The following is a 24,521-nucleotide window of genomic DNA, read 5'->3' on the forward strand; positions in this document are numbered from 1 at the left end:
TAAACAAAGGCCATTGAACCAGAGGATTTGTAACCAGGTCCCTGTCTTGTCCGAGCCTACCGCCCGTTAACACGGGACAGCCCAGCCCGGCCCTGCCCGCACCGCTGTCCCCGGCGGCTGCTCGCTGCTCCGCCGGGCCGGGGCCGGGGCCAGTGGCGGCGGGCGGGGTGTAAGGGGCGGGGGCTGCCGCGGGAGGCGGAGGCACAGACACCGGCCCCGGGGCGCACAGCCCCGCCGGGCAGCGCTCGGGACGCGTCGCGGCAGCGCCAGCGGGAGCGGCCCCGCCATGGGACTGCCGCCGCTGCTGCTCGGGCTGCTCCTCTCCCGGGCCGGTAACCTCGCGGGACGGGCGGGCGCGCGGGGCGGGCGGCCGAAGCCGGGGCTCTGCCTCGCCGTGGCCCGCGGGCGGCTCTGCCGGGCGGCTCCGGGCTCGCGGCGGGAGCAGCCCAGCGCGGCGGCACCGGGCGCTTGCGGGCACGGGGCGGCGACTCCGCGGGCTTCGGACGGGCGCGGGGCGCGGGGCGCGCTGCCGCATCTGCTCCGGCGGCTCCGCTGCCCAGCGCGGGGGTGGGAGGAGGCTGAAGTTGGTTGCTTAGTCCCAGTTCCTTATTCCCGGTTCCTTTTTCAAAGCTAATCTGGACCCGATAAAGGTTGTTATCAATGAATTACAAATCCTAACGAGAGAGTCAGTGGCTATGCATACGTACTAATGAATATGCAAAATAACAACAGCCCGTACCGAGCACAGAGCCCTAAATGAAGGCCAGATTTAGATGGGATTATGGGGCAAAGTATTTCTTGGGCCACCCCAAACTTCCTGTCGATGCCACTGGGGCACTGTGCAAGGACCCCTGACCACAGTCCTGCCCAGCCCAAAGCGCGGTCTGGCTGTGCCTGACAGCCCCTGCGTGCCCACTGGCCTAAGTGTGTGGGCTCGAATAAGGAACCGTTTTTGGGTGGCTTTATGGTTGGAAATCCTTTTCAGGCCACGCCATGCCTCTGTTGCACCGGGGGACTCTCCTGGTCACCTCTGACCAGAGAATTGCCCGGCCCAAAGCGCAGCGTGGCCATGCCAGGCTGCCAAGTGACAGCACCCAGCCACTGTCCTAAGTATATGGACATGAATAAGGAGCTGGATTTCGGGCTGGGATTATAGCTAGAAATCCTTTTTGGGCCACTCCACAGCAAACCTCTCTGCCCCCAGGGCACTGTCCTGGACACCTCTGACCAGAGACTTGCCTGGCCCAAAGTGCAGCTTGCCCATGCCAGGCTGCCAGCCCTCCCTCCCCCCCAACCACTCTACTAAGTATAGGGGCTTGAATTAGGAACTGGGTTTTTGGGATGAGATTATGATTGGAAATCCTTTTTGGACCACCCCACCCCATGTCTCTGTGTCACTGGGGCACGCTCCTGGACATATCTGGACAGGGTCTTACCCAGCCCAGAGCATGGTTTGTTCATGCCAGGCTGCCAATTAACACCCCCTGCCCCCAAGCCCCTTTGTTAAGTATATGGGCTTGAATTAGGAACTGTTTTCTGGGCTGGGATTAGAGATGGAAATGCTTCTTGGGCCACCCCACACCGTGAGTCTCTGGCACTGAGGGACTCTTCTGGACTTCTCTGACCAGAGTCTTGCCCAGCCCAAAGTGCAGTTTGGCAAGTCTCTGGCCAGAAATGTCCGGGGGAGTCCCCAGGTGGTACAGAAGCATAGAGGGGGTGGCCCAAAAAATATTTCCAACCAGAAACCCAGCCAAAACTGGTTCCTTATTCGAGCCCATACACTTACTTCAGTGGGCGTGTGGGGACTGTCAGTTAGCAGCCTGGCATGCACAAACTGCACTTTGGGCTGGGCAAGGCCTGGTTCAGAGATGTCCAAGAGAGTCCCCCAGTGGCACACAGGTATGCTGTGGGGTGACCCAAAAAGAATTTCGAATCATAATCTCAGCCCAAAAGACACTTCCTTATTGAACCCATTATACTTAGTACAGTAGGCATGGGGGCTGTCAACTGGCAGCCTGGCACGGCCAAACCATGCTTTGGGCTGGGCAGGACTGTGGTCAGGGGTCTTTGGGACAGCCCACAAGTAGCATCGACAGGAAGTTTCAAGTGACCCAAGAAATATTTTGACCCATAATCCCATCTAAATCTGAACTTCATTGAGGGCTCTGTACTTGATACAGGATATTATTTTACATATGAATTAGTATATATGCATAGCTAATGAAATTCTCTCTCATTAGGATGTGCAATTCATTAATAACAAGCTTTTATTGCTTCTAGATTAGTTTTGAAAATGGAACTGGGAACTAGGAATAAGGAATAAGCAACTGGGAATAAGCAACCAACTTCAGCCTCATGGGATTAGGGGGAACGGACTCATCTGCACTACTGGCATCATTGCCACAATTCAGGCCTTTCCTGCCTGTACTACAGCAGCTACCATCCCACGCAACTGTGCAATGCATGGTGCCACGTCCCATCAGGCACAGCTGCAGAAAAGGGCTTGCAGAACACATTTTCCTGACACCAGAGCCAAGATAATAGAGCGGAAGCAGCTATCAAGTTTGCCAAGAAACTACTAAAAATGCATCAGTGTTACAGAGCCCCATGGTTAGCTTCACTGGGCTGGAGAAAAAAACCCAGAAAGGCTGGGCAGCAGTCCAGCATGGCATCCTGTCACTCTGCACACAGGCCATTGCCTCAAATACAACCAGCACCCTGGAGACCAAGCCACGAGACAGGACCAGGCCTTGTATCCAAAGGGTAGCATCAAGATCAGAAACAGCAGGAGGGAGAAGACAACTTGCACTTCCAGTGAAGAAACTTTCCTTGGCAGCCTGTTTCACTGGTATTAAGAGAAGGTGGAGGGAGGGGGTGTTGTTTGTTTGTCTTTTGTTGTTTTTTCCCACCCCCCAAGACATAACATGAATCTGCTTTGCTGCAGTTTCAACCCATTGCTTCAGTCCTGCTCCTGCCCTCTGCGGGAAGGGAGAACAGTTCTCCCTCCTCTTTACAGCAGCTTTGGACAGCAACAGCCCTTTCCTAAGACCAGCCAAGGAACAACTTTCCCCAGAATCTTCCCACAGGGGAACAGCATTGCCCAGCCATGGGCCGGGGTCCTGCAGTGCTAGGTATGGTGCCCATGCAGATTCTGTGCAACTGCTACAGAAGAAGCGAACGACTGCAATATGTTCACCCAGTAATGACCCCCATCAAGGTGCAAAGAGGATGCCACAAAATCTCCCTGCATAACTCTAAAAGAAAATACCACCCGATCCCGACAGAACAGGTGCAAATAAAACCCAGCGAGTGGCAGAGCTGTGGAGATGCCACATTTCAAAGAGTCCACAGATAATTGAAATTATTCAGTTCTAGCACTGTAAGAAAATTTGTTACAAGCATTCTTGTCGCAACTATTGTATTCTACAGATGCATGTATATAGATATGTCTATGGTTTAATAGTAAACATTAATGCCATCCATAGCATCTGACAAAGTAAGTTGTGACCTACAAAAGCTCGTGCTTCTCTGAACCAGTTAGTCTCTAAGGTGCCACTCTGCCCTACCTTCTGTCAGTTTACTCTGAAAGGAGACCTCTGTTACAATGAGAACATGTGCTGCACTCTTCCTAAGCTCACCGGCTTGCTCAACATGATGTCATTATACAACTGCAAACAGCTTTCTCAGTGAAGCTTTTACTACCTTGTCCTAGGCTGTGGCACCTGGAGGAGGAGGCATTTGAACGCTTCCTTGGCATTACACAGGGCTGCAGGAGCCCCAGCAACTCATGGGTGAGGTGCTTCTCATGCTCCACTCCCTGAGGCAACTGAGCTTTCCTGAGGAATCTTCTGTCCCATGCAAGAACCAAGTGGGTCTGGCTCTGATCAGGATACAGGATTTAGAAGGGATCATAAACTACTTAATCCAAAGGGGTTTATGAGGGAGAGCTCTCAAATAGGTTTGTTCGCAGTCTCTTGCTAGTTTTTCTTCTGCTGCAAGCCCCATTGATGTCCATCTTATTGATTTGAAATAATCAACTCTTGATTATATGAATAATCAACTTTGAAATAAAGGCAACTCTTGCTCATGGGTCTGTCCCATGGGTGTGGGCTTGCATCTCTCCCACATCAAGTAAACTTCCCCACTTGTACCTTCCCAGAGGGTTTCCTGCTGGCTACAGGAAGCCTGCAGGGACCGTTCTGCTGTTCATGTGGTTCTCACCATGAATGAAGTCTTAATATTGCTTCTCTGTTTTGATCAGGAAGTTTTCTGGCTCTGTCAAGTGACTGCACAGAAACAAAGCGGCTTTGCCTGAAAGACTCTGTCTGTAATACCACCTACCAGACCCTGGAAAACTGCTCGAGTGCTAAGACTCATCCCATCTCCCTGGACCACGATGCCAGGGCGAAGTGCCTGGATGCTGAGCTGGCCATCAGAAGCAGCCCTCTGCTGCACTGCAAGTGTCGCCGGCGCATGAGGAGACAGGAGCACTGTCTGCACATCTACTGGACTGTTCACTCCAGCCTGATGCATGGTGAGATGGAATCACTTCACCTAAAAATAATGGGAACCTATGTAATGGGAATAAATTCCCACCAAGGAAGTGGGGATGGTTTCCTGGGAACACTGCCACAGAGCACTCAACTCTGGAGGCAGTCACCAGAAAATCTCACCATACCTCCAGAGAAAAGTAAGTTATTAGTGATTTACAAGGAATATGTTAAAGAAATCAATACACAGAACAAGAAAGCTTAAGCACAGATTGCATCTTTTAAAACAACAAAGAAATATGCTCACAACATATTCATGAGCCGCTTCAGGGGCTGAACCCTCAGATACTGCATTTTCTGTTGCCTTGTGTAAAGAAGGAGGGTCTAATACCAATGAATCAAGAGATTAATTGAACAGAGAAAACAGTGCTGTCCTTAAACCTGCTGTTTGCCTTCTGTAGAGTTGTTTCCCGAAGGCTCCCCTATCTCCACTGCTGCCTTGCTCCCTGCAGTGCATCCATCCTCGCAAATGCTGAGACCTGGAAGGAGCAAATGAGAACTTAGAATACATCTTGCCTACGTGGAAGTGGTGAATGACTCCTGCATCTCTGCTGCAGAGTAACACCTAAGCAAGGTCCTTAGCTCCTGGCCCTTGGTTTGCTCCTAGATCTAGAGCAGAGTGCTTTTGAATTAACTATGGCCCTGTGGCTGCAGTTAGACAAGTGGATAGATGTCTCTCTGAAAGGCTAAGCTGGTCATCGAGCATTTCTCCCAACACTCCTGCATGTGTTTCTTGCCTCATCTAGGGTATATGAATATGGAGACGTCTCCCTACAAGGATCCAGCAAATAAAGGACCCAAGAAGATGGACTACAGCAGGCTGGCAGCTTTGGTTTCAGGTAGGGACCAAAACAGGTACATTATATAACACTACCCTTCCCCACTTTTTTTCATTCCCTTTCCAGAGGAAGACTATAAAATAGGGGCACTCTGAAGTGCTTTGGGTTAAAATACAAGGCAGCTGAGGGGAAAGAGACTTAATGGTGGGGGTCTACTACAGACCTCCCAACCAAGGGGAAGAGCTTGACCAGGAATGCTTATGTCAGCTCACGGAGGTAGTGAAGTCAAAGAACGTGGTCATCATGGGGGACCTGAACTTCCCGGGCATCTGCTGGGAAGAGCAGTCAGACAGGTCTGAATGCTCACGTCGGTTCTTGGCCAGAGTGTAGGACCTCCATCTAACCCAAGAGGTGCACAGCCCCCCCAGGGGAGATGCCTTGTTGGACCTAGTGCTGGCCATGGGTGATGTCCTGGTGTGGGGGCTGCGGGTGCTCGACCCCTGGGTGACAGCGATCATCGCCTGCTGGGATTCACCATCCAGCGCAAGGTGGCAAAGGCCGGCAGCAAGGCAGCGGCCCTGGACTTCAGGAGGGCGACTTCAGTGAGCTAAGGAGAATAGTCGGGGAGGCACTGAGGTCCCGGAGGAGAGGGGAGGGGAGCCAGGTGTCCAAGGAGAGTGGTCGCTCGTTAAGGAGACGATCCTCCAAGCCCAAAGGAAGGTAATTCCAGCACGGATCAAAGGGGGCAGGAGGACACAAAGCCCCCACGGCTCACCAAAAGCATCTGGGAACGTGTCCTAGCTAAAAGGGAGGCGCACACCCGATGGCAGGGAGGGGCCATCCCCAGGGAGGACTACACTGCGGTTGCTCGGGGATGCAGGGGGGGTCAGGAAGGCCAAGGCGGAGATGGGACTGGGACTAGCTTCCCGGATCAAGGACAACAAGAAATCCTTTTTTAACTACACAGGGGGCAGAAAGAAGGTTCCAGGTAACGTGGGGCCCCTGCAAGACACACTAGGAAATTTGGTCATCATACCAGACGACAAAGCCAATATATTTAACAATTTCTTTGCCTCCATTTTCCTGAGCAGGGACCGGATCAGTCGCCCCCCCATTGGGCCCCCGTCAGGCCCTAGGGGAGGCACACCTAAGCCAAGGCTCAGTGAGGATCTAGTCAGGGAACATCTGGAGGGACTGGATGTATTCAAATCAGCTGGTCTGGACAATCTCCACCCCAGGGTGCTGAGGGAATTGGCTGAGGTCATTGCGGGACCCCTGGCACAGCTTTACGAGCACTCGTGGTGCTCTGGTGTGGTGCCAGAGGAGTGGAAGAGGGCCACTGTGGTTCCCATCTTCAAAAAGGGGAGGAAGGAGGACCCAGGAAACTATAGGCCAGTCAGTCTTACCTCGATCCTGGGCAAGCTTTTTGAGAAAATTATTCTGGCGCATGTCCACGAGGGGCCAGCAGGGGAGATTATGCTTAGGGGCAACCAACACGGGTTCATTAGCGGCAGGTCCTGTCAGACCAACCTGGTGGCCTTCTACAACCAGGTGACCAAATCCTTAGATGCAGGGGTAGCAGTGGACATAGTCTTCCTGGACTTTCGGAAGGCCCTCGACACTGTCTCTCACACCGTTCTCATTAAGAAACTGGGGGGCTGTGGTGTCGACACCCACACAGTCAGATGGGTCACCAAGTGGCTGGAGGGCCGCACCCAGAGAGCGGTGGTGGACGGGTCATTTTCAACCTGGAGGGATGTGGGCAGTGGGGTCCCGCAGGGCTCGGTCCTCGGGCCCGCACTGTTCAACATCTTCATCAGTGACTTGGACGAGGGGGTAAAAACCACCTGTTCAAATTTGCTGATGACACTAACGTGGGGGGATGTGGGCACACTAGAAGGGAGGAACAGGCTGCAGTCGGACCTAGACAGGTTGCAAGGGTGGGCGGATGAGGTGGTGCTGACTCCTACCCTGGGAGTCTTTAAGAGGAGACTAGATAACAGGCAACTAGATCCCCCTTCAGCCTTCTCTTGTGGAGGCTGAACAGATTCAGGTCCTGTCGCCTTTCCTTGTAGGGCCTGCCCTGCTGCCCCCTGACCATGTGAGTGGCCTCCTCTGGACCCTCTCCATGCTGTCCACATCCCTCCTGAAGTGCGGTGCCCAGAACTGGACGCAGTACTCCAGCTGCGGCCTGACCAGTGCCGCATAGAGGGGGAGGATCACCTCCTTCGACCTGCTCGAGATGGATCTGTGGATGCACGACAAGGTGCGGCTGGCCTTCCTGACCACGTCCCCACACTGTCGGCCCATGTTCATCTTGGCATTAATGATGACTCCAAGATCCTTTTCTGCCTCTGTACTAACAAGAAGGGAGTTCCCCAACCTGTAGGTGGACCCTAGAAACTATGAAACTATGAAATGAAAAAAAAATTCTAAGGGAACACCCCTTTCCCAGCTGGTCAGAGGAACATTGGCGCTGGAGGGCCTGGTATAGACAAATGGAGCTTGGGGACAGCAGGTGAAAGGGCAATACGAATCCCTAGATGCTACTGTCTGTGAAGAAAGGCATCCAACAAAGGAAAGAGATCAGGAAAGATTTGGAGGGATAGAGTCAAAAGGATTGACTGCATCAGGGAAGACCTAACAATTTTGATTTGTAAATAATGCAGATTATTTAAAGTAGCAAGATACAATAAATATTGGGATTTCTCTCTATTATTTGCTATATTTTCCTTTACTCCAGTCAGTAACCTCAAGGGGTTCGCTATAGCTAACAAGGGGTTTATTTTCCAATGGACAACTTCCACTTATTCCGAGAAAAATTATTTCGCTTAGGACTGTTCTGGATATTTGATGTTTCACATGCATTGATTTCTTTAACTAAAGCAACTTAACTAACTTAAAAATGTTTACTACTAGTCAAGTCCCTATATAACTTACTTCCTGTCCTGGTCTTCCATTATGACTTTCTCAATGCTGCTTTCTAGTTTATAATCTTAATTAAGAATGATTAAGAATATTTACAGCCAGGGAGATGATTTAAAATCCATGGAACATCTGTGGAAGTTTCATCTTCTGCAGAAAACCTCCGGAACAGAGGTGGCACCAGGCAACTGCCCTTTACACCATGCCTACCTGCTGCTGTCCTTGAAAGGTGCATGTAAGGGGTCCCTTGAATGTGTCCCTTGGCAAGCCAAACCTCTCCCAGTTCTCAGGAGCTGCAGGAGACCTTATATCCCTTTCTACTCCACCTCGAACCTCTTCTGCAATTTGCTTTATTCTGCCTGTGTTTCTTTTGGCTTTACAGACTCAAATCTAGCAGGGGACAACACAAATCACTGCCTGAAAGCAACTCACATCTGTAGCATGAATAAGAAGTGTATCCGATGGCGTACTGCATATGCTTCCATCTGCACCAGGAAGGCAGAGACTGGGGCGACCTGTAACCGGCACAAGTGCCACAAAGGGCTACGACATTTCTTTGAGAAGGTCCATGAGGATTTCACCAAGAGGCTGCTGTTCTGCCCCTGTGAAAATGAGGTCTGTGGGGAGCGACGCCGGAAAGCCATTGTCCCAGAGTGCTCCTTTCAGGAGAGCATCAAACCCAACTGCCTCTCTCTCTGGCATGCCTGTGTCCAAGACAATATTTGCAAGTAGGTCTGGCACCAAGCAGCATTAGCACAGTGAGCAAAGCAGCCCTGATGCTGACACTCTTCTGCTTCCTTCCACAGATCTCGACTGGCCGATTTCCAACACAATTGCCAGCCTGCAGACGCATTCCCAGATGGCTGCTCTCAGCACAACCATGCTGCATGCCTGCAGGCTTACCTGGGAATGATTGGTAAGTGGTGCCCACAGGGGTACTTTGGGAGGGGCATGTCCTCCAGTGTACTGGGGACATGGTGCACCTGCATGTGTGCGGTGCAGAGCTGATGAGTGGGCAGATGCTTTACCAGCATTTCCAGCCCCGCCCCCTTGGTGGTAGTAACAGAAATGCAGGGGTCCCTGTCCATTCAGCCCTTCCCAGGCATCATGTATTTCAGTGTATGTAAGCACTAATGGCATCTCTTGGGGATTTGGGACAGGTACCCACATGACACCAAACTATATCAGTAACTCTAGTGTGGCGATTTCGCTGTGGTGTACGTGTGAGAGCAGTGGCAACCAGAAGGAGGAGTGTGACCAGATACTCGGCATGTTCATCAGCAACAAATGCCTCAGTAAGTGTCATGTAGGGTGTCGGCCACGGTGGAGGTTCAGCATTAGCAAGTTCAAACCCTGTATCGCTCCTTGTAAGGTCTAAGGCACAGCCCCTGCATGCAGCTTTGACCTGCCTCTTCTACACTGCAGTATCCCTTTTAGTCCATGCTACAATCCCCACTTTGTCTGCTCTCAGGTGTTTCTATATCTTCTGGCACAATGGGCTCATCTTGGAAGTGTTCCCCCTCAAGCCTTCTCTCATCACACCAGTCCCTTCCCCGAGACTTGCTTCTGCTCTCTTAACTGTATAAAGTGCAAGGGCAGAAAAGGTGAAGAGAGGAAGACTGGGATCATGGCATATCCAAACTCACCACCACTATCTTGTTCTTCTCTCCTTTCTCCCTGTCCTTTTATCTGACATTTGTTCACTGATAGGGCAAGTGCTTCTAATTATCTGAGAGAAAATGTAAATATTTCTGAGTGCTAAAAAATAAATAGTAATAGTTTGTAATCTGACACTCCACTGCCTGGCCATCTCTGTGTGACTGGTTTCAGGAGCACAGTGACAGCTTCTAAATCCTGCTGGCTGAAGCTGTGTAAAATCCAACTGTGAGCAATGCCTGTGTCCTGGACCCCCATCCTTTATCCATCTCTGGCAACTTGGAAATGGACTGTATTAAAATGTAAATATTTTATGATTATAAAAGCTTTCAAAGGACATCAAATAAAGAAACAACATCACTATATGAATGTTTCATATTAGTGCCTTTTAAATGGTATTTAGTACAATACAGAAAAATCCTTCACACCCTGCAGTGCAGATACATATCTGTCTACCTAGATATATCTTCTAATCCTACCTCACCTCAGGAAGAAGGCAGTGGAGGACCTACCGACAGCAGCCCCAGGCACCAGTGTGGGAGTGTTCCTTGTAGTCTGTCGTGTGTGCCTTTACCTAGGTAAACTCCCCAGAGTAGTATGCTGTTTGTACGGTACCCTCCAAAGCACTGATGTGCATCCATCCAGGCACTTTCGTGCACTTCCCATATACATTATATTCCAAGATGAGCATGCAAGAAAAATCTATTGGATTCCCATTTGTCTTCTGCTTGCAGAAAACACAATCCAGTCCCAGATGCATTTGAATTACACAACTCAGGAGGGGCAGGCAGAACTGTCTTACACACCTTCTCAAAGCATCCAGGGGAGAAGCACTAGCATTTCACTTGCTTCAGGAATGATCCAGGTATGATTTCATTTTGCCACCTTCAACAGGAGTACAAGAAATGGCTTAGAGGAAGTAGCATTTGAGAAATTTGGCATTTTGAAACATGAAGCTCAGGGCACTTGAAGGAGGGAGGCAGGCATGTACATAGAAAGGCCTGAGAAGATAACTCTCACCCCACCTCTCCCCATGGCTGCTCCTTCCCACAGGGGAGCAGAGGTGAAGAGCGTCATTTTTTGGCTGTGGAAGGTCTCAAGGACCTCAATTCTCTACTCAGTCAGGGACCCGGTGTCCCTACTCAGAGCTGGAGACCCTGAAGGAGCCAGGGGTCAGAGCGAGATAGGTCTAGGTTGAATTAATTTCTCCTGTTTCTTTCCTAGGAGATGAAAGTGAAGACCAAGCAAGACATCTCTGAACACAGCAGCTTGCCCAGGGCCTCCTCCGTGTATTCTGGAGCTGGGCTTTCCTGGCCCTGCCCAGTTTTGCTGCTGCTGCTGCTCAGCCCACTCTAGCCAAAAAACTGTGGGTGCCCCGCCCTGCGATTATTCTCATTCTGCACCCTGACATTTTCATACCCACTCACCCTGGGAGTCTGAGGATCTCCAGAGAAGAGGGATGCAGTCTCAGCCCAGAACAGGATGCCCTGCAAGCCCCCCGCTCACCCTTACATCCTGCCCCAGGACTGATCCTCCTGCAGCTAGAGCTGCAGGGGCTGCTGTCCAGCACTATCACCTCTCCTCACCATTAGCACTGCCAGGAAAAGCAGCCAGTCAGGAGACATGGGGGCACTTCACAAAACTTCTGGATGTTGCTAGAACGTGCAGCATGTTTGTTTTTTGACTGAAGAGGAAGGAGAGGTGCCTGCAGGAACCTGTCACACTTGCTTTGGCCAACAGCACCTTTCCTTTAAAGCAGAAAGCAGCAAGTGGGTTCCCCAAGGACAAAGATCCCTCACTCCTGGGGGTCCTGAGAATACAGCACAGCAAACCCACACACACAAGTCTTCTGTAAATACTGGCTCTGGGATGCTTCCAGGCTCATCTGAACACTCTTCAAACTTATTCTGTTAAACATACAACAGTATGTTGCAGAGTGAGAGCAAGGAAGCTGGATTCCAGCCTCTGCTCTGACCCCTGCTCTTGGCCTCGTTCAGCCACACCTATTTTCCACTGCTACTGCTAGACAGAGATTTAGCCTCCTGTGGTCACGTTATATGTCTGTTCTTTATCCCATTGTATTAAGCTTTGTCCTGCATCCTACCACCCTGCCTGGCCAGGCCATGCTTCCCTGTGAATGCTAGGAAAGAAGCATCCGGGCTTACTGACAGTTTTTGCTGATCTGCAGTGCAAAGACCTCAGACAGCTGGAATGACCTGGTGTCCCTTCACATGCCCGAATCTCCCCTGCAGTGTCTCCCTTCTTTGCCAGGCTCCATTTCATGAACTATTTATTCTGGGTGTAAACATGTGCACTATGTAACTACTGTTCTGTTGTGCTGCTGTGGCCTGTTAAAATGTGGTGTTAAAGTGAATATTGATTTGAGTGCAGGTTAATAGTCCACAATCAACTGTGTGTAAGAGTTGCCTTATCAGCCAGCTTATGTTTTCAGGAGAGTTGGCAACTCAATTCAGAGTGGCTCCTCTGCACACAGGTGTGCAGTGGGAATGATGCAATGAAACTGAGCAAATATGCTCATGGAGTGGATGTAGGCCTCCCTACATTCCCCATGCTCCATTCCTCCTGGCCTCAGGATGGGGGCTGACTTCATTTCTGTGTTGCAGGTAGGGTGGCCATCATAGAGTACAGTCTGGTTGTCCTCTGTCCGGTATTGATATGAAAACCGATGCCTTTATGTCCAAAAAATAGAGGACATAAAGGCGTTGGGTTTCGTATCAATACAGGGCAGAGGACAGAGTTGCAGAAAACCGGAATGTCCTCTATGATGGCCACCCTGGCTGTAGGGCCTAGAGACACTTGTCAGATGCCTCATTACTAGAGCAGCCTCCATTTCTGCACAAACAAGTTCTGTGTCCCAGCTGCACCTCTGAACAGTCTTAAAGTAGCTGCAATGTTCCCACTTGAATCCTAATATTATCTGTGCTCTCCTCATTGGAGAAGGGGTTTTGTCCTCTGCTGCATAGAGCAAGTACACCCATGCAGGTGTACCTACTGGTAATTTCCAGTTACAGGAAGGTGGCAGCCACCCCCATTGTTGAAAGAGGGATATGGAGTGCAATGTGTACCTTCGTGTTCTGGGATTGCTTGGATCAGGATGGACCATTCCACTTGTTGCCCCTCTCCGATGAAGACAGAGTCCATGGTATAGGACCCAAGGGCTCCATTTGTCCACTCTGATGTGGAGGAGCTGGCCATTCTCTGGAGCTGTGCAAAGCTCCTTCACAGTGTAGCAGGAGAAGCCATCTCCAAAGCTTATTTTGGAGAAAAGTTATTATTTATAACTTTGTAAGTTATATTATTTATAACTTTAGTTATGGGACAATGGGCGGGCAGCTCTTCCTAATATCCTGCACCACGATACCCAGCGAAAGAGTGGAGTGAGGGCTGGCCGTCATTTACACATTTCTCCCCAAGCATTGTGTGCCTTCCGGCCCAGCCCCTGTGTGGTGTGCTGCCCCTGTGGCAACCAACTGCTCTCTGCAGTGGAATACATGGCCTAGGGAAGCTGTGGACTCTCCATCACTGGAGGTGTTCAAGAAGAAGCAGGACAGCCACTGGTTGGGGATAATCTAGGCACAGCTATACCTGTTTTCTACCACAGATATTTCCCATGCTTCTGGGCTTTGCTGGTTGCTCGCACCCCACCCTCCCCTTGTTCTGTTACATGTTAGAGTGTTTTTAAGCCTCCCCAAAGGCATCAGGTGATGGCCACAGGTGATGCTGGGCACTTTAACTGGGGTGTGCTGGTTCTCCTACTAGAAGAAAAGCTGCTGGAGGTTCCTGGCTAAAGGGTCTTGCTCCTCCACTCAGGGTTAGACTGATACCCATAGTTGGGGTCAGGAAGAAATTTTACCCCATGGTCAGAATGGTATGGACTGTGGGGGGTTTTGCCTTGCTCTGTAGCATGGGGCATGGCCCTCTACTGGGAACCTCTTGAGTGTATATTGACAACATTTTGTAGAAGCAGGGCATTGCTGCCATGGTTCCTCTGCTTTACCTGTGGCAGGTTCAGGTCTTAGGTCTGTGTTGTGTCAGGGATGAGGGTAGTCTCATGCAGAGTTTAGATTACGGTTTTATGGGATGGATTGGATAGGGATGATCCTGTCTCAGGCAGGGGGTTGGACTAGATGACTTCTGGAGGTCCCTTCCAGCCCTACTTCTCTATGACCATGTCTACATGTTGCCCTAAACCTCCGGCAACATAGCAGTGTGCGACATCGCCATATAGTGCACTACAGTGATGCAGCCATCACATGGGTCTACACGTGATAGCCAGACACTGCCATAGCAGCGCAATCCCCTGGTATGGTGCGCTGCTACAGTGACATAGCAGTGAAATTTAACCATGTGCCGTGCACACGGCACAATAACTGCCTACACTGCACTATGCTTTAGTACTTCTGAAAGGAAGTAATAAAGCACAGTGCCATAGTAACATCACCATACGGTGATGTGTAGACACACCCTATGACTCCTTCAGTACCTGTCTTCCCCACTCCTTGTGTCTTTCTGCACACAGGCAGGTACAGGACAAACAGCTGTCCATTTGCCCATGGTCATTGTGCAGCTGGGGCTCTACCCTCCCAACCTCAGCATCTGCACCACTGATTATAGCCAGCACATCCTGTCCTGAACATGCTGGGCCAAGGTTCAGGTCATTCTGGGCTAGTTGCTTTACAGTAAAAGAAATTCTGATCTGCTCAGAAACTGAAGCCTCCAGGCCTTCTCTCTAAGCATTCTCCTCTTCTGTATACCTATGCCATAGATGCTTCTGCCTCTCATACCTAGCGCCTAGCAGTGCACCCCAAACACCACTTCTCCACACACAGACATTTACATCCACAGGTACACACAGCCATTTGGACAACTACCTGCAGATTAATGCCTGCCTCTAAACCTACATCTCCCCAAAATAACACACCAATACAACAGCACACACACACACAACTGCATACAGTCCATGTGCACTGCTGAAAAACATCTAAGTTCTGAGAATACATTTATATAGGTGTATTTAAAGGAAAACTCTAAAGCGAAAAGAAAAGGAATTAATTTCCCTATTGTAGCTGGCACTGTACAGGCGCTTATCACGAATGTCAACACCAGCCCACTCCCACGAGCATCACCCATGTTGAGGGACTGCGCTAGACTCACAGAAATCAGTTCAGAACTATTTTTCAAGATGGGGCCTGCTGGCTGCCTCTAGTGTTTCAGACCTTTTCTGAGTGTGGTTAGATGACACATGGCATAAAACAGTGGCCCAGGTCTTCCAAGTCTGCCAACAGAAGAGCTCGTTTAGCAACCTGACAAATGTTTTGTATATTTTCCTTCATGTAGACAAGTTTTGAATGGGGATCTGAGACTGGGCTTCCTGCTGGGAAGGAAACGTGAAATACAGCTTTTCCTGGGCGAAGACAAAATCAGATTTTTTTAGGTTTGTTGTAGGTAGATAATTGTTTCTTTTTCAACTCCACTTGCAGTGAATAATCTTGGCTCGGCTGTTATTTAAATTAACTGTTTAAGATAGCTAAAAATTCCCTGTAAGCTTTTCAAGTGTCTCATTTCAGATATATTGTGACAGTAGCTGCATACCCTTTTGTTGACATTGCACTGATGTTGCCCTGAACCTGACTCCTTGTTAGTTTTCTGATGTCAGGACCCCTGTTTCAGATATACGCAGATGTAACAGATCAGAATCTGAGCCCCCCTCTCAAATATACAAGGACTTACAGCAAATCTTCAACTGCTGCATGCAGGAATACGGCAGTGCAATGCAGGTCACTGAAAATGCTATAAAGTGCAAGAAGAACGGTATAATAGGAACACCCCATCCTGACGGTAATATTCATTTATTTTTATTAGATTTATAAAGATTTACATGACACCTGCCCCAGAAAACACTCAGGGTGGCTGAACATGGACTTTGGGCAAACACACAGAATAGAGGGAGCTTTTTCAGCTGTTGTAATGTAAATTTTATTATTAAAAAAATGTAACATAAAAGCAAAATATCTCCAAGAATAAAGTTTACCTTACAGCTCTGAAAGTTTCCTGCCTTCCTTTGCAGTCAAAGGCTTCTGCATTCCCTGTTGTGTCCTACTCTGCTCAGCAAAGAAACCAGAGGAGAACAGCCTCTTACAAGAGTTCCTGCAGGGAAGTCTCAACATTATGGCAGCTCTTACTGACAGACAGACACCCCAAGGACCAGTTACAGTCACAGAGAGGGAGCCAAGTCACATTTCTAAAAGCCATTTTTAAAATCCCTTGACAAGGTCTAGCTTAACATGTATGAATAGATAGTATATTTATACAGCTCTTTGCAGGCAGTAAGGCTGACAACCAGCCATCATACAAGTTAGGCAAGAGGTCACTCCAACTTGGCAGGGGAGGGAAGAGACATGTATGTTTCTTCCTGGAGGCTGTACAGGGAAGGGTGATGGTGTCAGAGGTGGCCCTGGTATTTGGAAGCTAGACAAGTCTTTTGCTCCATAAACTCACATTGCATTACATATTTCAGTATTCACTGGGAGGGAAAGTGTCAGCTTATGAAATAAAAGACTTAATAGTCCAGAGTTTCCGAATTCCAGTGTCTCTGCACTAAACAGCCCCAGAGTGACTGTTGGCATTGGAAGGTGCCCAGAAAACACCTGGACCCAAAGGGTTGTCCAACTTTCTGCAGAATAACAAAGCCCGCACCTCCACCCCCCAAAATCTTCAGCAGTTACTTTCCATGCAGAAACAGAGTGGTAAATATAATCAACAGCTAATTACTTCTGCCTCTGGGACTCTGCGGTTGGACTTTTGTTCAGCTGAAAGAGGGTCTGTTGAGTCTGAGCTTGGTTTTATCTCTAATGGAGGCTTTTCTTATAGGTTATTAGTTCTTCTCCAGGAAGTGATTCTCTGTTTGGGTTTTTTGCAAAGCCCCGGGTTAGCAGAGGTCACCCTGTACAGAGCTTTCTCCCTAGTGCCCACATGAAAATAGCCCCACATCCTTTCCATTTGCAGCTGATCACCTCCATTATCCACAGACTAGGAGATGATCAGTAATTGTTAAGTGCTTGAATCAGACTAATAGCTCACTGCTAATTCCCCTTGTAATATGAATCTAAATTCCTGGTAAACAAACTGACTGCTTTTCACACACAGGGAAGGATGCCAAAAGCCTAATATTAGAGCTCTGGAGCTAAAGCTTTTAGAGCAATTCTGCCCACTCAAAGACGTTTAATGGCATTAAATTGTGTACTAAATAATTAGAAGATGAAGGCCCACTTGGAATCAATGAGTTATTGTCTAATTAAGATGAAAAGGGGTCTGTATCCTACTTTTAAACAGTTACTCTAAAATGTTATACCTGATAAATGCTGCAGATAACTAGATCTTTACCTTTGGGCAGAAAAGAAGCCAACTATCAGGTCAGTGAAAGATAATTACTTGCACGATTTTGGCTCAGCTCTCTCCTAATGGGTTTAAAAAACACTTGGTCTCTTGTAGGCCCTGAGTCTCTACCATTTCTTTCCTCACAATCAGGTCATGCATTTTATTAAATACAGTTCTGTAAGCAGTCAATCCGCTCAGAGACATCACCTCCAGGTCTGCCTGGTGTTTTTCCACATGGCCAGAATCCTGGACTTCATATTAACAGATGCTTGAAGAGCTAAGTGATGTAGAGAAACCATTTCTAGCAGGATTTACCACTGAGCACAGGAGGGAGGAGAAAAGGGTCCAGTCACCTCTCTGTGTAGATAAAGAACTGAGCAATGTTCTATTGATTATCTGACTGAATTAAAGTTAATTAGTAGTAAATTAGCCTTCAACTGAATTATAAGTCATGTACCTCCCGTCAATATAAACAGCAAAAGTCCAAAAAGCAGTACACACAAGACTTATGGCAGAGAAGACAATTTATCTGAGAATTAAATTGTGGTTTGGGGTTTTAGTAGAATTCACAGGTATTACCAGGTATTACTTGACAGGGGTCATGATGTGAACACTTCTGCTATGACCCCCAACCGCTTACACACTGGAGTTGGATGCTCCAAGGAACTAATGAAGAAGTGGGGCTATACCATTGGTTCAACCACCTGTGACTGGTGCAGAGCCTCAGACTATGCAACACTTGCTGCAATGGACATGTGCCTTCAAGCAGCAGACAATGAAAGATCTTACTGAGTACAATAAATGTGCACAAGCATGTGTTAAAAAAAAAAAGGTCAGATGTGGTGTAGAGACATGAGAAGATCTAAGAGTTTTCTATATTGTCCCTCACTGTAAAACCTATGTGCTTCCCATCTTACCCTTCATTATGCCTCTAAGTATATCATCCTTTCCAGAGACAACATCAATCATAAGATCCAATTTGAGAACAGTAGCAGTGTAGTGGGATTAGTGTAATCTCTCTGGAGCAAGACACGTCTAGAAAACTTCGGACCTGAACCTGTTCACCCTCCACAAGAGAAGGCTGAGAGGGGATCTGGTGGCTGTATATAAACTTACCAGGGGGGACCTATTGGGAATGGGAGAGTCCCCGTTCCCCCAAGCACTACTGGGAGTAACAAGGAATAACGGCCACAAGTCGACTGAGAGTAGGTTCAGGCTAGACATCAGGAGGTGCTACTTCACAGACAGGGTGGCTAGGACCTGGAACTAACTTCCAAGGGAAGTGGTGCTCGCTCCTACCCTGGGGGTCTTCAAACAGAGGCTAGATAGACACCTTGCCGGGGTTGTTTGACCCCAGCACTCTTTCCTGCCCGTGGCAGGGGGTCAGACTTCATGATCTGCTCAGGTCCCTTCCAACCCTACCAACTATGAAACTACACATCTATTTCCAGAATTAAATTGGAAAAAATGCAAAGATGTTCCAGGTCCTCCACTCCCCGTTCCAGGACATTCCATCCTTGGATGAGGAAAATGAAAGCAAATTTTCCAAAAGGTCACTTGTTGGTATTAACTGTGTCCTTTCCAATTGCTTCCCTTGGGTGGAACTGCAGATAGGAAAGCAGGGCACTGCAATATTTGCAAAGAGACAGATAACAGCCTTGTTGTTACATCAGTGATGTGCTCAACACAAATGGTTGAACTTGCTCTGTAATGCTGGAACTGCTGCTGCAGAAAATCTCCCTTGGCTTCCACAAAGGACTAATTTAATCCCCATTTAAGTAAAAATGTTTCCTTAGTAACTGGTACATTTAAGTCACAATGCTTTTGCTTTCCAGAAGGCAAGTGTCCAAGCGGACAGATGCTCGCAATAACAGGAACAGGTCTCACCGACTCAGGAGGTCCCTACCAGTCCTGTGTCCCTGTAGAAACACAAGAGGAAAGGACATAGCTGGATATTACTTCCAAAACTATTTCCCTTTGCTTTCCCCTGGTTTGATTGCCCTGGTGTTACATTTCACAATACTGGATGTTCCAATGGACTGACACAACATGTGAATTTGTCCTGATGCTTACAATGAAAGTCAAACTTGACCTTGCCAAGCTCCACATCTGTAACCAGTGTACTTTAGTCCAAGTCTCCAAGCAGGTGTGGTGCAGCAAGTGAACTGCCTTCACACCTATACCACAACCACACATCCTTTGTCTGAGATTTCCCCATAGTCTCATCTTAGCACTGCCTGCTTTCAAAATTCTTAATTTACTAGAACTCCCATCAGACTTCAAAGGGGCAGGCTAAGGAAACTGTGCTGATGCAGGTACAGGCTATGTGTTAGAGGCTTGAGTTGGGGCACAGTGCCAGATACATTTGACTTTACCACAGTTCGTTCAAGCAAAGAACATTTATCCTTGGAGTCCATAGGGGTAATGCTATTAATTACTAGGTTGTCTCTTCAACAGACATATTCACTGCATCTTCTCTGGAATCTTATTTCTACCATTTCTCCCATTCATCCATGAAGAAGTAGTTAGAAGAGAGTTCTTCCTTTCAGTTGGGACTGCAAAAGAAGAGCAGAGCTGTCAACCCCAACTCAAATGCTCCTGGTCCCACTAACTGGCAACACAGTCAGGGCCATGCTAATCTCTGTTCAGGGCAGAACATCCCAATATAGCATATGCTGAAGAACTCCATCCTCACTGGAGTTGTTAACAACTAAGGCATTTCTCCAATGCTACATGCTTGTGGATTCAAATTACAAACTGCTCCATAAGTGTTTTAGTTAACAGGGAGCAGAAACGGGGGCACTTTGCCTGACACTCACTATACTTTATAGGAAACACGTGACCCTTCTTTCTCCAGCTCTGGGATCTAAATCCAGAGCCTATGTTTTTCCTTCTTTCAACTAAAGTTACTTTCATTAGGTGTAAATGAACCCTTGCAACTGCCCAACAGAATCTACCAGGCCTCTTTTTTGGGGGTAGGACTTTCCTTAACTATCTACTCAAACTGACTGTGAAATAATGGCAAGTTTTGCAGCTGCATAGACTAGCAGACAGCAAACACCGCAGATGATGGGTTTTTTTTTTCTTTTTTGGAAAGAATCTTTTGATTAACTGAAGTCAATTTTGCTAAGTGCTAGTGGCTCTCAGAAGCTGGTTGTCAAGGGTCCCTGGGGCTCCATTACATTATCAGGGCAATAAAGCAGGACTTACTCGGTCTCTTTGCAGAAATGTAAAATTAGCAGTTAATTTTTCCAGCCTTAAAACTCTTTGCTCTCAGCTTCTGTGGAAAAACACTTATTCTAAACCAGAAGACATTTTTCTTCTGGGTGCAGACTTTAGTGAAGATAGGACCAGATTTCTCCTCTGTCCCATGCTCTTCTCTATATTCACTTTATTTCCTTCATTCTCATTCTTTCTTGACTTACAGCCTACTGCAAACTTTATAGTTCAGCGACATAAAAGAAATCTGACTCGCTAAGAATGTAGCATGAACTCTGTGGTCTCCTCTTAGCCTCGACTCCAAACCTAGAGCTGTACAGTTATAACATCAAGGGACACATTTTCACTGAATTATATGAAGCTGTCAGTGGGCACTTTGGCTGAAGCTTTCTGTCAAGACTCTGACAGCACATTGCTATGGCAGCTGGGTATTCCATTTTCTGTTTTGCAGAGAAGGATACCGAGGCACAGAGTTTGTGAGGTGCCACACCGTGACTCGGTGGCATCAGGAGTAGGATCCTGGTCACTTTCTGGATCACACAGACTTAGCACCCTATCGGAGAGAAGAGCCTGCAATTTTGCACTAGAAGCTAAGTATGCAAGGTTCTCTTGTCATCCACCAGCTGGTCAAAGGAGGCAAGATGGAAAGGTGAAAAGAAGTTTGCATAAATCAACTTGCCAACTAAATTAATATTATTTAGTTATTGCAGATACACCACAAACAAACTAGCAAGTTTCACCCACAAGCCCAGCCATTGCTCAGAAGGTTATTTTCTGTAAAGCACAGGGTTTATTTCAAAATACTGAGCGCATCATAAGCAGAGGGCTTTTGCCAGATGATACCAGAGCATGTCTCCTATTTCCAGCCCATTGGAAGTTAGAATTGAGAGAATGATCAGCATACCAAAGTGCTTTCCACTGTGCAAATAAAAAGATGCTGAAAATAATAGTGGGTATTAATGTTCTTCTACACTTTGCAGCCTCTGAGCACTTTGCATCAGCTGTTTATTTCAGTTTCAAACATTAAACTTCCACTCAGTGCCCTTGGCCTTTCACAGAAGCTCACAATTAAAATACAATCAATAATTTCAGCCTGATATTCTGATAACATAACATGAAGGAAATTCAGCTAAAGCAAAAAGTGACACACCAGTCTTATTTCATAGATTTCATAGATTTCATAGACATTAGGGCTGGAAGGGACCTCGGGAGATCATCGAGTCCAGCCCCCTGCCCAAAGGGCAGGAAGTCAGCTGGGGTCATAGGATCCCAGCAAGATAAGCATCCAATTTACTCTTGAAGGTGTTCAGTGTAGGTGCTTGAACCACCTCCGCTGGCAGACTGTTCCAGACCTTGGGGGCTCGGACAGTAAAGAAATTCTTCCTTATGTCCAGCCTGAAACGGTCTTGCAGGAGTTTGTGACCGTTCGACCTCGTCATCCCTTGGGGCGCTCTGGTGAACAGATGTTCCCCCAAATCCTGGTGGTCACCCCTGATAAACTTATAGGTGGCCATCAGATCACCCCTGAGCCTACGCTTTTCCAGGCTAAAGAGTCCCATGGCTCTCAGCCTGTCATCGTAAGATCTGTTTTCCTGACCTCTGATCATGTGCGTGGCTCTCCTCTGGACTCTCTCAAGCTTCTCCACATCCTTTTTGAATTGTGGAGCCCAAAACTGGACGCAGTACTCCAGCTGCGGCCTCACCAAGGCCGAGTACAAGGAGAGAATGACGTCCCGGGATTTGCTCGAAAAGCATCTATGGATGCACGCCAGCATTTTGGTCGCTTTACTAGCTGCAGCATTGCATTGCAGGCTCATGTTCATCTTGTGGTCATTGACCCCCAAGTCTCTTTCTTCTGTAGTGCTAACCAACGTAGCACTGCCGAGCCTATAAGGGTGCTGCAGGTTTTTCCTCCCAAGGTGGAGAACCTTGCATTTTTCGGTGTTAAACACCATGAGGTTCTCATCTGCCCATTTGCTGAGTTTGTCCAAGTCAGCCTGGATCACCTGCCTGTCCTCTGGCGTGGATGCTTTGCCCCAAAGTTTGGTGTCATCGGCGAACTTGGCCAGTCCACTCCTGACTCCAGTGTCCACATCATTGATGAAGATGTTGAACAGGATGGGTCCCAGGACGGAGCCTTGAGGGACCCCACTGGTCACAGGGCACCACGATGAGTGACTGCCATCAATCACAACCCTCTGGGTCTGACCACGAAGCCAATTTCCCAGCCACCGGATCGTGGTGGAGCCAAGGCCACAACTGGGCAGTTTGGCCAAGAGGTGATCATGGGATACCAGATCAAAAGCTTTTTTGAAGTCAAGATATATGACATCAATCTCTTCTCCCTCGTCCAGGTGATAGGTCACCTGGTCATAGAAGGAAATGAGATTGGTCAAACAAGACCTGCCCGCAACAAACCCGTGCTGGGTGTCCCCTAGAATGTTAGCCTGGGCCAGTCCCTCAAGGATGGCCTCCTTAATAAACTTTTCTAGGATCTTCCCCAGGATAGAAGTCAGGCTAATGGGCCTGTAGTTAGCCGGATCCACTCTCCTCCCTTTTTTGAAGATCGGCACCACATTGGCCTTCTTCCAGTCTTCAGGCACTACACCAGAGCGCCAGGAGTTTTCAAAGATCCGTGCCAGGGGCTGGGCTATGACGCTCGCCAGCTCCTTGAGTACCCTGGGGTGCAGGTTGTCAGGGCCGGCTGACTTGAAGGTATCCAGCTTCTCAAGGTGTTCCTTCACGAGGTCAGCATTGATGGAGGGTAGGGGATCCCCCTCACCCAGATCTCCCTGTCCCATAGCAGGCATGGGCATCCCATGTGACTGACGAAAGACTGACGCAAAGTACCTATTTAATAGGTTGGCTTTTTCCTGGGCGTCAGTTGTCAGTTGCCCCATTTGGTTTAGCAGGGGTCCAACATTGCCCTTGCTTTTCCTCCGGCTCCCCACATATCTGAAAAAGGACTTTTTGTTGTCCTTGATGCTTGAAGCTAGTTGGAGTTCATTTGCAGCCTTGGCTTTCCTGGTTTGCTACCTGCAGGACCGGACCAGCGCGGAGTAATCCTCCTTGGAGGTGAATCCCGTCCTCCATCCTTTGTAGGCTTTCCTTTTTAGCCACAGGAGGTCCACTAGGTCTCTGGAGAGCCAGGGGGGCTGCTGTGCCTTCTTGCTGCCTTTCCTCCGTGTTGGAATAGATTTAGCTTGTGCATTGAGGATCGCTTCCTTGAGAAGCAACCACTCTTCTTGAACTCCCATCTCCCTGGGGTCATGGTCCCTGAGGGCCTGACCGACTAGCCTCTTGAGCTTGTCAAAGTCGGCTTTTCTGAAGTCAAGGACTTCTGTGTTGCTGACTGACTTGCCAGCTTTACGGCGGATGGTGAAGGTGATCAGCTCGTGGTCGCTGTCACCCAGCTTCCCATCGATCACTAGGTTGCCGATTAGGTCGTCCCCCATAGCCAGTACCAGGTCGAGCAGCGCTTTGCCTCTTGTTGGCCCATAGACTTCTTGAGTCAGGTAGAGGTCATCCACACACGAGAGAAAGCTTTGCGACCACTCGGATTTTGCTGAGTGATCTTCCCACGAGATGTCCGGGTAATTGAAGTCACCCATGACAACCAAGGTCCTGGAGCAAGCGGCCTCAGTCAGTTCCCGGGCAAACTCCTGGTCAAGCTCAGGACTTTGAGTGGGAGGTCTGTAGTAGACTCCCACCGTTGTGTCCCCTGTGCCGTATTCCCCACGAATTTTTACCCAGAGGGTCTCTAGCTGTCCATGCCGGTCACCAACATCAGCTTGCAGGGACATGTAGCTTTCCTTCACATAGAGAGCTACACCCCCGCCCCTTTTGTCAACACGATCCCTCCTGTACAGGGTATAGCCCTCTATACCCGTGGTCCAGTCATGGGTAGAGTCCCACCAGGTCTCCGTTATCCCAATGACATCATATTTCTTTGCACTGAGCAGGAGGACAAGTTCGTCCTGCTTGTTGCCCAGGC

General features: G+C 48.5%; 1 protein-coding gene across 3 annotated transcripts; it reads left to right on the top strand.

Annotated features, from left to right (window-relative positions):
- The first annotated feature begins 241 nt into the window (after positions 1-241).
- Positions 242-12,295, top strand: GFRA3 (GDNF family receptor alpha 3). 3 transcript variants are annotated; one of them, XM_090020499.1, is made up of 8 exons: positions 242-332; positions 4,262-4,534; positions 5,297-5,389; positions 8,637-8,982; positions 9,061-9,170; positions 9,415-9,549; positions 10,645-10,775; positions 11,135-12,295. In XM_090020499.1, exons 1-8 carry the CDS (start codon positions 287-289, stop codon positions 11,264-11,266), a joined length of 1,266 nt encoding a protein of 421 aa, XP_089876625.1. In that variant the 5' UTR covers positions 242-286; the 3' UTR covers positions 11,267-12,295. The 3 variants fall into 3 exon arrangements, with proteins under 3 accessions (XP_089876625.1, XP_089876627.1, XP_089876626.1); XM_090020501.1 differs by lacking the exon at positions 11,135-12,295 and adding an exon at positions 10,400-10,488 and having other exon boundaries at positions 10,645-10,771; XM_090020500.1 differs by lacking the exons at positions 242-332; positions 4,262-4,534 and adding an exon at positions 4,550-4,690.
- Positions 12,296-24,521: the final 12,226 nt, after the last annotated feature.

The sequence above is a fragment of the Crocodylus siamensis genome, chromosome 10 (assembly GCF_052110815.1).
Source record: "Crocodylus siamensis isolate JL-2025a chromosome 10, ASM5211081v1, whole genome shotgun sequence".
Lineage (NCBI taxonomy): Eukaryota > Metazoa > Chordata > Crocodylia > Crocodylidae > Crocodylus > Crocodylus siamensis.